This window comes from Heptranchias perlo, chromosome 8 (assembly GCF_035084215.1).
Source record: "Heptranchias perlo isolate sHepPer1 chromosome 8, sHepPer1.hap1, whole genome shotgun sequence".
NCBI classification, from domain to species: domain Eukaryota; kingdom Metazoa; phylum Chordata; class Chondrichthyes; order Hexanchiformes; family Hexanchidae; genus Heptranchias; species Heptranchias perlo.
In genome coordinates, this window is record NC_090332.1 from 91,098,980 (window position 1) to 91,113,935 (window position 14,956).

At 41.2% G+C, this 14,956-nt stretch overlaps 1 protein-coding gene across 3 annotated transcripts in view; it reads right to left on the reverse strand.

Annotated features, from left to right (window-relative positions):
• Positions 1-14,547, reverse strand: part of ehbp1 (EH domain binding protein 1) — a 377,463-nt gene extending 362,916 nt beyond the window's left edge. For 2 of the 3 annotated variants that reach the window (XM_067989531.1, XM_067989529.1), the window contains exons 1-2: positions 14,387-14,547; positions 12,698-13,080 (exon numbers count right to left, since the gene is read on the reverse strand). In XM_067989531.1, the coding sequence (XP_067845632.1) occupies positions 12,698-12,801 (104 nt within the window). In that variant the 5' untranslated portion in view covers positions 12,802-13,080; positions 14,387-14,547. Of the gene's footprint in view, positions 1-12,697; positions 13,081-14,130; positions 14,150-14,386 lie in introns of those variants that run through there. The other variant, XM_067989530.1, reaches the window with a different exon arrangement.
• Positions 14,548-14,956: the final 409 nt, after the last annotated feature.

Consider the following 14,956-nt stretch of genomic DNA (forward strand, 5'->3'; position numbering starts at 1 on the left):
AAACAGCTCCAAAATACAGGGGAATGAGGTAAAGGGTGCTTAAGAGGAAAAAGCAGGAAAATTGGGAACACGGTGAAGGTCTGAAGTTGCTTAAGTCCATCTCCACATCAGAGAGCTGCATAGTGCCAAGGTGAAAGGTGAATTATTCCCGAAAGTTTCTTTGAGCTCGGGTAGAACAGTGTAGGAGGTCAAAAATGAAAAGGTCGGAATGGGAGAGTGAATTGAAGTGGTAAGCTACAGGGAAGTCTTGATCATGCTGGAAGACAGAATAGGAATGTTTGGCAAAGCAGTTACTCAACCTACATTTGTTCTTCCCAATGTAGAGGAGACTGTACTGTGAGCAGTGAATACAGTACGCTAGATTGGAGAAAGTACATGCAAATCACGGTCTCACACAGAAGTGTTGCAACCCTGGACAATGATGTGAGAAGAGACAAACGGGCATGTATTGCTATGATTGGGGGGAATATACTGGCATGGATTGAAAATTGGTTAACAGACAGGAAACAGAGTAGGAATAAATGGGTCTTCTTCGGGGTGGCAGTCGGGGACCAGTGGGGTACCGCAGGGATCAGTGCTTGGGTCCCAGCTATTCACAATATATATCAACGATTTTTTTTTAATTCGTTCATGGGATGTGGGCGTCACTGGCAAGGCCAGCATTTATTGCCCTTGAGAAGATGGTAGTGATGAGGGAACCAAATGTAATATTTCCAAGTTTGCTGACGACACAAAACTAGGTGGGATTGTGAGTTGTGAGGAGGATGCAAAGAGGCTTCAAGGCAATTTAGACAAGTTGAGTGAGTGCACAAATACATGGCAGATGCAGTATAACATGGATAAATGTGAAGTTATCCACTTTGGAAGGAAAAACAGAAATGCAGAGTATTATTTAAATGGTGATAGATTGGGGAATGTTGATGTAGAAAGGGACCTGGATGTCCTTGTACACCTGTCACCAAAAGCAAACATGCAGACGCAGCAAGCAGTTAGGAAGGCAAATGGTATGTTGGCCTTCACTGCAAGAGGATTTGAGTACAGGAGCAAGGATGTCTTACTGCAGTTATACAGGGCCTTGGTGAGTATTGTGTGCAGTTTTGGTCTCCTTACCTAAGAAAGGATATACTTGCCAGAGAGGGAGTGTAGCGAAGGTTCACCAGACTGATTCCTGGGATGGCAGGACTGTCGTGTGAGGAGAGATTGGGTCGACTTGGCCTGTATTCACTAGAGTTTAGAAGAATGAGAGAGGATCGCACTGAAACGTATAAAATTCTGACAGGGCTAGACAGACTGGATGCAGGAAGGATGTTTATCCTGGCTGGGGGGGTCTAGAACAAAGGGTCACAGTCTCAGGATATGGGGTAGGACATTTAGGACTGAGATGAGGAGAAATTTCTTCACTCAGAGGGTGGTGAACCTGTGGAATTCTCTACCACAGAAGGCTGTGGAGGCCAAGTCACTGAATATATTTAAGGAGATAGATTGATTTCTGGACACAAAAGGCATCAAGGGGTATGGGAGAGAGTGGAAATATGGTATTGAGATAGAGGATCAGCCATGATCATATTGAATGGCGGAGCAAGCTCGAAGGGCCGAATGACCTACTCCTGCTCCTATTGAAGATGCTTGAGAAAGAGAAACCAGAAATGGGGTGATAACAGTGAACAAGGGTATCCCTGAGGGAACAGTCCTGCCAGAAAGCAGACAGGGGAGCGGAGAGAAAGATGTGCTTGATGGCAAGAGAATATCGTAGATGGTTGAAGATGATCTGGAGGATGTGGAGACTAGTTCGATGAAAGGCAAGGATAGTGGAGAGAGACCCTGTTATTGCTGAGAGAAGCAGGTGAATGTGAGAGTGGAGGCACAGGAATTGGAGCAGATATTATAGTTAAGGGGCCTACTGATCACAGATGAGGGAAAGCTTTGGCTGAAGAACATTTTAGAAGCTCTGGTGTGAAAGATGGAGTCATCAGAGCAGATGTAACGGAGACTGAGCTACTGGGAGAAAGAAATGCACTCCTTACAGGTATGGGGGCAAGGTGGGTAGAAACATAAAGTAGGGTAGATGTAAGAGTATGTAACAGATGTCTGTAAATAACCAGAGATAGTGAGAGAAGTCTAGGATGGAAGGGAAATGTCAGATGAATTACATTAAGGTAAGGGACAGTGAAATTCTCCAGTTTGGAATGATAGCAAACAGGAGCAACAATATACTCATCAACGTGATGGAGGTCAGGAGAGGGTTTGGAACTAGGATTTTAATATGGAAAAAGATGTCTTTTAATATAGATAAATGTAAGTACAATATTGGAAAGGTGGAAAAGATCAGGATTGATCATTCACTGAAATTTTACATAGATCAGTGGTGAGGAAATATTTGGAATACTGTATGCAATTTAATGTAATCAACGTCTTTAAGTACCTGGGGAATGAATAATATAGATTAGGCAGTTTATTTAACGTTGAGTCTTCACAAGAGTATAAAATTAAAAAACATCAACTGAGATTACGGATTAGAAGAAATATTTTTCTCCTATTGACTCGTAGGTTTGTGAAAGAGGCTCCATAGGAACACAGGAACAGGAGTAGGTCATTGAGCGCCTCGAGCCTGTTTTCCATTTAGTTAGATCTTGGCTGATCTGTACCTCAACTTCATTTATCCGCTTTTGATCCATATCCCTTGATACCCTCACCCAATAAAAATCCCTCAATCTCAGTCTTGAAAATTTCAATTGACCCCCAGAATCCACAGCCCTTTGGGGGAAAGAGAGTTCCACATTTCCAATACCCTTTGGGTGGAAAAGTGCCTCCTGATTTCACTCCTGAATGGCATAGATCTAATTTTAACATTGTGCCCCCTTGTTCTGGATTCCTCCACCAGAGAAAATAGCTTCTCTGTATCTACTCTATCAAATCCTTTTATCATTTTAAACACCTCAATTAGATCATCCTTCAACCTTCTAAACTCAAGGGACACAACCCAGGTTTATGCAACCTGTCCTCATAATTTAACCCTTTTAACCCTGATATCATTTTGGTAAAGCTGCGCTGTATCCTATCTAGAGCCAATATATCCATCTTGAGGTGCAGTTCCCAGAACTGAGTGCAATACTCCAGATGGGGTCTAACCAAGGCACTGTACCAATGAAGCATCACTCCCTCACTAGTGAATTCCAATCCACGAGATAAAACCGAACATTCCATTAGCTTTTTTGGTTAGTTTTTGTACCTGTCCACTAGATTTTAGTGATTTGTGTACCTGAACATCCAAATCCCTTTGCTCCTCCAGTTTCTAGTCTCTCACCATTTAGAAAATATTCTAATTTGTGTTTCTTGGAACCAAAGTGGATTTCCTTACACTACCCCACATTGAACTCCATCTGCCACAGTTTTGCCCATTCACTTAATCTGTCTATGTCCCATTGTAACTTCCTGTTCCCTTCTACACAACTTACTGTTTCCCTAACTTAGTGTCATCTGCAAACTTGGATATACAACTCTCTATTTCCTTCATCCAAGTCATTAATATATATGATGAAAAGCTGAGACCCCAGTACAGATCCCTGGAGAACACCACTTGTCACATTCCATCAATCAGAATACATTTCCATTATCCCCACTCAGTGCCTCCTATCTCCCAACCAATTTTCAACCTATGTCCTAAGGTTACCTCCAATTCCACATGCTCTAATTTTTGCTAATAATCTCGTGCGGAACCTTATCAAATGCCTTCCGGAAGTTCATATGGACAACATCCATCGACACTCCCCTGTCCACCTTGTTAGTGATCTCCTCAAAAAATTCAACTAGATTAGTCAGACATGGCCTACTCTTCACAAATCCATGCTGACCTTGATGATAGGTTCCAGTAACTTCCCACAACTGCAAAATCAGTTTCTGTTGTGATCAGCTCTTTTCATCAAAAGCATCAGGACCATCATCTGTTTAAGAATGGAACCGAAGATTGCAAAGTAACTGCACATGATGATTACATATGCTACGAAACTGTACTTCCTGTGCTGCTATAATCATGGAAATGTCATCCATGGAACCTAACTGATCACGGATGTAGCAAAGAAATATTTAAGATTTGCAAGTCTACCTCAAGAGCGGTCAATGAGATATTTCATAATTTATCTGTGCTTTATCTCTTTTAGATTAAATACATCTCATAGTATCCACTACAGGGCAAACTATACACACTTTATGAAAGGACAGACCTGATGAGCTAAACACCCTTTTTTCATTACATACCTTCCAGAGTCATCATCACCCTCTCCTCAAAAAACCCACCTTTGACCCCTCTGACATTGCAAACTACCTTCCCATCTCCAACCTCCCTTTCCTCCAAAATCTTTGAAAGTGTTGTCGCCTCCCAAATGCTCATCTTTCCCGCAACTCCATGTTTGAATCCCTCCAATCAGGTTTTCGCCCCCGCCACATTACTGAAACAGCCCTTATCAAAATTACAAGTGACATTCTATGTGACTGTGACCATGGTAAACTATCCCTCCTCATCCTTCTCGATCTGTCTGCAGCCTTTGACATGGATGACCACACCATCCTCCTCCAACACCTCTCATCCGTCGTCCAGCTGGGTGGGACTGCGCTCACCTGGTTCAATTCTTATCTATCCAGTCACAGCCAGAGAATCACCTGCAATGGCTTCACTTCCCGCTCCTGCACAGATACTTCAGTAGTCCCCTAAGGATCTATCCTTGGCCCCCTCCTATTTCTCATCTACATGCTGCTCCTTGGCGACATCATCCGAAAACACAATGTCAGATTCCACATGTACACTGATAACACCCAGCTCGACCTCATCATCACCTCTCTTGACCCCTCCACTGTCTCTCATTTGTCACACTGCTTGTCCGACATCCAGTACTGGATGAGCAAAAATTTCCTCCAACTAAATAGTGAGAAGACCAAAGCCATTGTCTTTGGTCCCCGCCACAAGCTCCATTCCCTAGCCACCGACTCTGTCCCTCTACCTAGCCAGTGTCTGAGGCTGAACCAGGCCGTTCGCAACCTTGGCGTCCTAAGTGACCCTGAGATGAGCTTCCGACCACATATCTGCTCCATCACCAAGACCGCCTACTTCCACCTCCGTAACATCGCCCATCTCCGTCCCTGCCTTAGCTCATCTGCTGCTGAAACCCTCATCCATGCCTTTGTTACCTCTAGTTTCGACTATTCCAATGCTCTCCTGGCTGGCCTCCCATCTTCCACCCTCCATAAACTTCAGCTCATCAAAAACTCTGCTGCCCATATCCTAACCCGCACCAAGTCCCGTTCTCCTATCGCCCCTGTGCTCGCTGACCTACATTGGCACCCGGTCCAGGAACGCCTTGATTTTAAAATTCTCATCCTTGTTTTCAACTCCCTCCATGGCCTCGCCCCTCCCTTTCTCTGTAACCTCCTCCAGCCCTACAACCCTCCAAGATCTCTTCGCTCCTCCAATTCTGGCCTTTTGCGCATCCCCGAATTTAATCGCACCACCATTGGCGGTCGTGCCTTCAGTTGCCTAGGTCCCGAGCTCTGGAATTCCCACCCTAAACCTCTCACCCTCTCTCTCCTCCTTTAAGATGCTCCTTAAAACTTACCTCTTTGATCAAGCTTTGGGCACCTATCCTAATATCTCCTTACATGGCTCAATGTCAAATTTTGTTTGATAATCACTCCTGTGAAGCGCCTTGGGGTGTTTTACTACGTTAAAGGTGCTATATAAATGCAAGTTGTTGTTATTGTTGTAGAGCTTAATCACATTTGTATGGAAGAGGAAGGAGACAACAGGTCAATCAACAAGATCTTATCTCACAACATAATCTGGTAGAATGAGTGAGATCTGAGCTGTCAAAAATTGTAAACATAGCATCTTCACAATGGCTTTGGCATCAGATTTAAAACTTTTTTTTTCAAACAGCCAAAATTCTATGTTTAGTGGTGCAATTTATTTGTAGAATTAAGAGAAATTCAGACTTCAAAAACGTAACTCAAAACAGATTTTTACAAAATCACTTAAGTCTAGTATATATTATTACAGCTGTAAAGAAAGATAGGGGGCAACAGTAATCTGAAATGTATAACATTTTAAGTCTTTCAAACACAAAAACAAAATCCACAGATTCCAATTGTCTGAGAATTCCCAGGAGTGTATGTTTAAACATAATTCATAACAATCTCCTTTATTGCAACTCACTGTGTGACAGCATTTTAAAAGGGACTTGCAGCATCTAAGTTGTTATATTGAAATATGAGAAATGATATATATTTACTTACCTTCTGTATAATTTATTACATGCATTTAGACTTAATCATTCACATTAAAAGGATCATACATATCTGTAAGGAACTTTATGCAAACATGATTGGAGTTTTAAAACAAAGCAGCACTGCCGGTATAGATTTTAGGTAATTAGATGTTAGCAACTTGCTGTAAAATCAATTATAATTCAACTGGCATTAAAAAAGATCTGGGGAAACTTTTTTTTCCATTAATTACTGCACTTTCAACCATTTCCAGTTAAAAATAAAGAAATTCCATTATAATTTCCATAATTTTCAATGGGAACTCAGAACCACTTTGGAAAAAAAGGTCTTCAGTACCTCTACTCAAACATTTGAAAAATCCTACAAAATATTAAAAATACAAATACATTGAACTTTTAGGATGTAGCAACTAATTTCCTGTGTCCTCAAGTATTAGAGCGAACTTTTCAAAACCTCTCCAATACATGGTCCTACTGTTAGGACAAATTATCCATATATTGGGTCTTCGGTTTCAGTTTAGCTGATATGAATATTTCTTTAGTTTGCAATCAACTGGTATGGTAGCATAGTAGTTATGTTACTGGACTAGTAATCCAGAGGTCCAGACTAATAATCCGGAGAAATGTGTTCAAATCCCGCCACGCAGCTGAGGAATTTAAATTCAATTAATTAAATAAAAAGCTAGTATCAGTAACGGTGACCGTGAAACTACTGGATTGTCATAAAAACTCATCTATGTTCACTAATGTCCTTCATGGAAGGAAACCTGCCGTCCTTACACAGTCTGGCCTATATGTGACTCCAGACCCACAGCAGTGTGATTGATTCTTAACTGCCCTCTGAAACGGCCTAGCAAGCCACTCCGTAGTACAATCTCGCTCAAGACGGCAGCTCACCACCACGTCCTCAAGGGCAATTAGAGATGAGCAATAAATGCTGGCCTTGCCAGCCATACCCACATCCCATGAATGAATAAAAAACTATTTTCCTTAAACATATCAATAAGATATTCCAAAGTAAATTCACAATGACACTGTGATGAGACACCACATATGTCTTATCTCACAACATAATCTGGTAGAACTTCAATTATCTGAATGCAATCTCAGCTTTCACAAATGGTAAACATAGAAACTTCACCTTGATTTTGGCTAAGAGAAATATCTATATATTAGCAATCTTACTTCTGCAGAAACTTCCTGTCAACTTTTCCATTATAAATTCCTACACCCACATTTATAATGAAAGCATCCTCTGGAAAATTGTCACACTGTAATTATACCCTCCCCCTATGGAGGTAATGCAGAGCCACCACTGGCAGGAGGGTCTAATTACAGTGTGTCAAGTTTACATTGGTAGTTTCTATTATAAATGCAGAGAAAGGAATTTATAATAGAAATAAAAAAGTCAGAATGTATGACTTTAAAATGAGTCTAAATATCGTCTCCAGGCCCTCTAACCCTATTTCACCTAAAGTCTACACTCAGTCTTAACTTCCCATGTGCAATGCCAAGGAAGATTGACTAGTTAAACAATAAACATAAATCTTGCCTGCTGGTTATAAGGTCTTTGTGAAATTAATTTCGGTAGTCTCAATCCAGGCCATGCACCTTCAGCACAAAACTGTCCCTAACTCAACAACAATTGGCAATCTCACTCAAACAGACCAAAAGATGGCTGGTGCAAAATGGCAGAAATGTCACACTGTTGCAGTTGAGGATGCTTTTCTGGGTTTGGGGCTACACCTGACCTGGGAGTGCATGATGTTAACACTGGGTGGTGGACATGGGAAGAATTCCATCGCCCAATACTAATATCCCTCATTTCATCAAGCACAAAAAAGGAGGGAAAAAAACAAAAGAAAACATAAATCTCAATCCACACTTACTATTTTTTGTAAATGAATTTAACCTACATATTCATAAAATGACATGCATATGCTGAGACTTAATTTACTTCATGTGAGCATTGAACTGAAATCTTCTCATTGGAGAGAAACAGACAAGGTTAAAACAGTTTACATGTTGTATTATTTCAAGGAGATAGACATAATCCTCTTCTGAAGTACCCCCAAAAGTAGACGACCTCCTTTAGCTAAAAACTAATTTTTCACCAGTGCTCCCATCTACCCATTTCAGATATCCCATCAATGCTTGTTCTCTCCTTCCATTTTCCCAATATCACCATTTTGAGTAACGGTCTCTTCTCATCAACTGTACCGAATGAAGTCATTTCCTTCTCTTTACTGCCCCAAAATATACACAAATGATTTGAAGTGTCATTATTCATAATATACTTGTAATATACTTGTAAAACCCAGTCACCTCTGTCAACAGTTTTTTAAAAATCATAGAAAATTACTATCTCCAAGAAAATGTTTATTAACTAGTCTTGATTAAATGAACTAAGAATTTATATAGTTTGATATTGATTAGCACCATAGCTGAGGTTAGTGTTGATGAGAACATTCAGATCCTTATAAATCTCCACAAGATTCAGTATGTACTCAAAAAGATTTATTTACTGCTTTTGCAAGTTTATTGAATCATGCATTTCTGCATCCCTTTCTGCTCTCATGAACCAAAGTTCAGAGCACCATCTTTAACCTGTAATAAGTAATCATTTTTATATCAACTATACCAGTACCATTTGTCATACTAGATAAACTGAGACTATAGTCAAAATATCTTGCACAACAATACAGATGTGTTAGACAGGATATCAAAAACTATAAAACAATACTGTCATAAACAGAAAAGCTAAACATATGTGAATCCCAGGATTAGATTATTGGCTTGAAATCATTCCAGGGTTAATCATTTTTTTAAAATGTTATAAATTTTACAGGATTTTTTAATTCTATTTTGGGTTCCACTTTTTTTTGCTAACAATGGCTATCACAGTGAATCCAAACTGGTAGTGTGCTCCACATGATGCACTATAAGATCAACAGTACATACCATTACTGCAAGTCAATGGTGAAGGCACAGAAGTATAACTGGGTGTCATCAGTGCACATGTAGAAGCTAACCCTGTGCTTGCAGATGATGTCACCAAGAGTTAGCATGTAAATGATGAAGAGGAGAGGGACCAAAGACTAGAGCTTTAAGAGGCAATAAACCTCACTGCACACTATACACCATTCAAGAAGCTATTGATGCAGGATTAAATTCTGCATTAGAATTATTCACTTGCAGTCATTCTCATCACAAAAAGATCTCAAATCATAAAGGATGGAGTGCTGCAATGCAAAATGCTCCCTCCTCACATATTTTTAATTAAAATGTTTGCAGAAATATTACTCACTAATACTATACTGTACTATAATGGGAACATTTCAATTTGGAGTTTGACCTTCACATATGATGTCCACTTGGCTGAGTGTCTGCAGACATTCAGAAAGACTTACGTTATTTTTATTTCAGGATGCCAAATTGAAGTGGTCACCCGTTAAATAATTTAGTACAGGCTGAATATTGCTGTGTAAACTGTACTTCCTCATAGAAAGCATTCTTCTTTAATCAATGTGGCTTCTTCACACCCATATAACTTCCTGGTAATCAACTGCAGAAATACTTCAATTAACTTGCAATGATTGTATTAAATCTTTACAATGAACACCATTATACATTCATGATATGGAGTGAATTGGCTGATAATGACCACACTGATACCATAACAATCTAGTTAAAGCATACTATGAAAATCATAGCATACTTTAACAAAAAAAACAAGCATCTTGATGTAATTTAAAAGTTGATATCTCTCTAGGGTTCAGATGCCTGCTACAAATTCATCTAACTTTGCTCTCATGATTTAACATATCATCTAAATTCCCTGATCAGGTAAATGCTTGTAATCATTCCAAGGGATCTGCTCTTCTCTATAAACCAGTATTATTTATCAATAAACCCTTCTCTTCCTGTCAACTGACCTAATTTTAACTCTCAATTAGCATCACGATGTAAAGCATTTCCTGTGGGCACAACATGGATCTGGATAGCACAATTTTCCAGCTACAATCGAAGAATCCAAAAGTGTTTTTAAAAACTATACACAAGGATAGATGTCTAAGATCATGCTCAAGTCTTTTAAACACTCTTGGGATTCAAGTGACTGGTAAACCATTTGAATGATATTGTTCATAGTTTAGAACATATCCATACCTCTACATGCAACAAGTTACTGTTTATATTTCATAATGTAGGGATACATGTTCACATTGAGACAGCTAAATAATCAGTTGCCCCTGCAAGCCTATTAGAACAAAGAATTCACACAAACATTCTGAACAATTAAAATTTGTTTCAGTCAGTTTTGTACTGATCTGTGCCTCAGGTCACTATGGATCTGAATATACCAATAGCAGCAACAACCTTTTTCCAATGACAGACATGTACCTAGATGAGGTGACAATACAGTGGAAATGTTTGGAAAAAGATTAAACTTTACTTCTTTGAATAATTCTGTTCTGGACTTGGTTTCTAATCTTGAAATTATACAAATAAACACACAAGCATGGTATAAAATGTTTTGGTTACAAAACATGATATTTGAACTAGGGTTGCAGTTCATTTATACACCTGAGGAAGGAGGAAGCCTCCGAAAGCTTGTGAATTTAAAATAAAATTGCTGGACTATAACTTGGTGTTGTAAAATTGTTTACATTTATACAGTAACAGTTAAGAGCTGATTGAGAAAATTGGACAACAGTTTTAATATTTCAGCAATCCTTCTCAATGCAAGTTTTCTCAAACAGTTTTTCCTTAAAACAGTAAACAGCACTGAATGAGTGCAAATTTCAAAGTGTTTTTAGATAAACTAAGGACCACTATATATTTACATTCAATTTTTTTTAATTCTGTCGGTCACAATGTAAATATGGTTGTAACAAATGTTATTGTTGTAACAAAGGAGATTTTATGCCAGAATAGGGAACAGAGAACTGGTTAAAGTATAACATATACTTGTATCTTAATCAGATTAATGTCACTATTCCAGGATAAAACACATTGGAACATTCATTAAAACCATCAGGAGATAAGAAATGTTTTAAGTGAGTTTTCACAATGTAGTGAAACATTGATTATCTGCCCTAATGGGGCATTAACTCCACCCACCCACACGTCTCAGTATTCCCGGCATCAGTCACCTCTCTTACTCTTGCTGGCAACAGATGATCAATCAATTGATCTGCAAGCTTATAGCTCCCACATGCACCCACCCACAAATCCAGGTCTGGAACTGCCACAGACCTGAAACAGCTGGCAAAAAACATTCCCTCCCTGCCAACCATCTTCCCTGGCTACAGAGGTGGGCACCAAAAGCAGTACACATTCAATTCCAGTTTTCCCATCAGCTGCCGAACTACTGATCTCATTAGAACTTCTGACTTATAAACTCAATGCAGAGCCTGTCTGTTTAAATGTGTCCCTTACTGCCTTTGCAACACTCTGACTAGTAAACAGTAACATTTACATTGGACTATCTTTCTTGTTTTTCAAGTTACTAGTCCCTAGATAAGATGTCTAGCCCCTGGAGAGACCACTGGCTGGTCTACAAAGAGTAGAATGACCTTCAAAAAGAATATGTAGTACATTAATCTGAGATGGAGAGAATACAACATCAAGATTAACACTATACTGTCTCTTCAACTGCTGTTATAGAACCAGTGACATTTACAGCACAGAAAGAGGCAACTTGGCTCATTATGTCTGTGCCAGTTCTTCGCTAGAGTAATCAAAAAATAATCCTGCCCCTAGCTCTCTCCCCATTACCCTGTATCTTCCTCTGCTTTAAATGTTTGTCCATTTTTTTAAAATGTAATGATCTCTGCCTCAACTGCTCACTGTGGCAAAACTATCCATGTTCCAACAACTTTCTGTATATTATTATATCATCGGTCTTGGTGTTAATCTTTTCCTCACTCTTGGGCAGCTGGTAATACAAAAAGATGTGGACTCCTAAGACAATGGAATATGAGTACAAAGGTACGTTATATATTAATGCTGAATGGTCAGTGACAAATGATGATGGTATTACTATTATTGCAAATGAAAGAGAACCTGTGAGCTGAAGCACCCCAATTTCTCTATGTGACAGTCCCTTGCCAGAGTAGAAAAAGCTTATTTGGCAGTAATAAATCACAAATGAAATTCAAATCCAGAGCATTCCAAAAGCTGTAAGATGATCATTACCAATCTGCTAATGATATGAACCCCATTTATGATTTTAATAAAACAAAAGCAAGGCCGTGTCCCTCCAGCTCTCGCTCAACAACTGAGATTTCTCAACCCCGCCCAATTCCCATCGTGAGAGCTGGTCTTTGCAGAGAATAAATCACATCGTTAGTGGCAGGAAGGGATGGCTGCTTGCCAACATCACCACTTACAATCTAATACAACAATAAATTTATTATACTTACCATTTCTTTGTGCACTCTACCATTAATTCTTGGTATGAAGCCACAAATTGGAACTTGGATGCATGCTTCCCTACACGTTGCAGTCGTTTCCAAACCGAAGCCATGATTATTCGTACTGTTGTTTTTGGTCAGATGGGTTCAGGTACAGTACACAACTTAGGTATTCCAAATTTATAAATTAGAAGTAGAAGGGTAGATCCTTTATGAGGGATAACATTTCTTTCTCATTGTTCATTTTTTAAAGAAATCACAAATAGGATGACACATTCCAGTGTGGATTGCAAAGTTCTCCAGTAACCTGCATGACTGTGGCAGGAAGTTGCTGTCAATTCATGTAGTCATTCCTCTTGGGTTAAATGACGTTGAATCATCGGGCCTGGAAACTGAGACAAATGACAGATGGATATAAGTTTAAAATAAAATGCAAACAGGATAGTTTGCATGCAACTGCCGGTTTGCCGTTAGCAAAAAAAAACCTGACAGAGACGACAACATAGGCTTACAGAAGCAGTGGACTACTTTACCGAAATATTTAAACTGACTTATTTTTAAAAATCTATTTTCCTTTTATTTTTTCTATATGTCATTGTTAAAAAATTGAATACGACTTCCGACAGTTCAATCTCAATAGCTAGGCGTGCATGTTATTTATCTTCATCTTCCTGTGTACTAACTATTGCAGTAAATGGCGATCTAAACATTTCTGCACAATACATAATTGAGAAATGTCTGCATTTCACCATGTCTGTAATGCTTTGGGGCCTGCCTTTGAAACATAACGTGCACTATTCATTACTGTAAAAAAACGACTCGTCGCCCGACTTTTTATTTTTTAAGTATGCGCTAGTTCGTTAAAGAAGTTTGCACAACAACAGATTACAACTAACACAAAGCTGATAACCAGGAAAAATAAGTAAACAGTGATCAACGTTACACATGAAACAGACCCCCTTTGGACAGTTATCGCTGCACAAAATCAGCAGACATTTAGACCACAAAAAAATGACAGTTGAAGTATGAGAACATGTCAGATGGATAAAGCCTTTGTTTTCCCAGCTGAGAGTGTGCCCGGTCTGGAAAATTAAACACCCGCCTTTTGCACCAAAGACAAACCGATTCTCCACAACCCCCATCCCCGCAACGGGCTCCCCGGACCCCGATCACCCCGTCTCCCCATCACCCCGGCTCCCCATCACCCCGTCTCCCCGTCTCCCCATCGTCCCCATCACCCCGGCTCCCCATCGTCCCCATCACCCCGTCTCCCCATCACCCCGTCTCCCCATCGTCCCCATCACCCCGGCTCCCCATCGTCCCCATCACCCCGTCTCCCCATCACCCCGTCTCCCCATCACCCCGGCCCCCCATCACCCCGTCTCCCCATCACCCCATCGTCCCCATCACCCCGTCTCCCCATCACCCCGGCCCCCCATCACCCCGGCTGCCGGCTCTCCATCGCCTCACTCCCAACTGCAATTAATCCCTTTAACAAATCTCTCAGCTCCGAGAGATAAAAGCGGCTCCGGCCCACACCTCGCACCGGGTAATATTGTTTAGTTGCCGGGTTTAAAGCTCCCTCTCTCCGGTCCGCCGGTCAGTCGGGTCGGTCGGTCGGTCCGGTCAGGTCAGTCGGTCGGTCGGAGAGGCGCGGGAGTCCAAGGCCGGCTTCTCACACCGACTCACTAACCGTACCGAATGGGCCGTTCACACGGCGCCCGGCCCCGGCGCCGCCTCCATCCGCTTCACAAAACACGAGACCGGGAATTATCCGCAAACGGCCGTTGTGTTTTTTCTGTTCCGCAGCGACCGGAAATATAGCGAGGGACGAAAATCAGCGGAAAATCCCCGGGCGGGCGGGCGGGCGCGGGATCGCGAGCGCTGACTGACTGCAGGGGGGAGGGGCCGCGCCGCGCGCAGCCTAACCTGCTGCTCGTCGCGCGGCAACGCGCCCCGCCCACAACAATCGCCGCGGCCCCACGTCTCCCGCAACCCATTGGCTGAGAAGTGTGGGGGGGGGGGTGGGGCGAAACCGTCAATCAGGCCAGAGGGGCGGGGTTCCGCCGTACTTCCGGTAGTAAGGTTAGGTGGAGCGGAGCGGAGCGGTGATGGATGGCGCCGGCCTCCAGCTTTAATCAGGCTCTCCGACAGTGGGCTGCACCCAGCCGCTCGGCTCTTTGTGTGAGAAAAGATTAAGCAGGCTGGCGCTCTAATCTCGATAAAAGAGAAGACTGAGGGGTGATCTGATGGAGGTCTTTAGGAAAT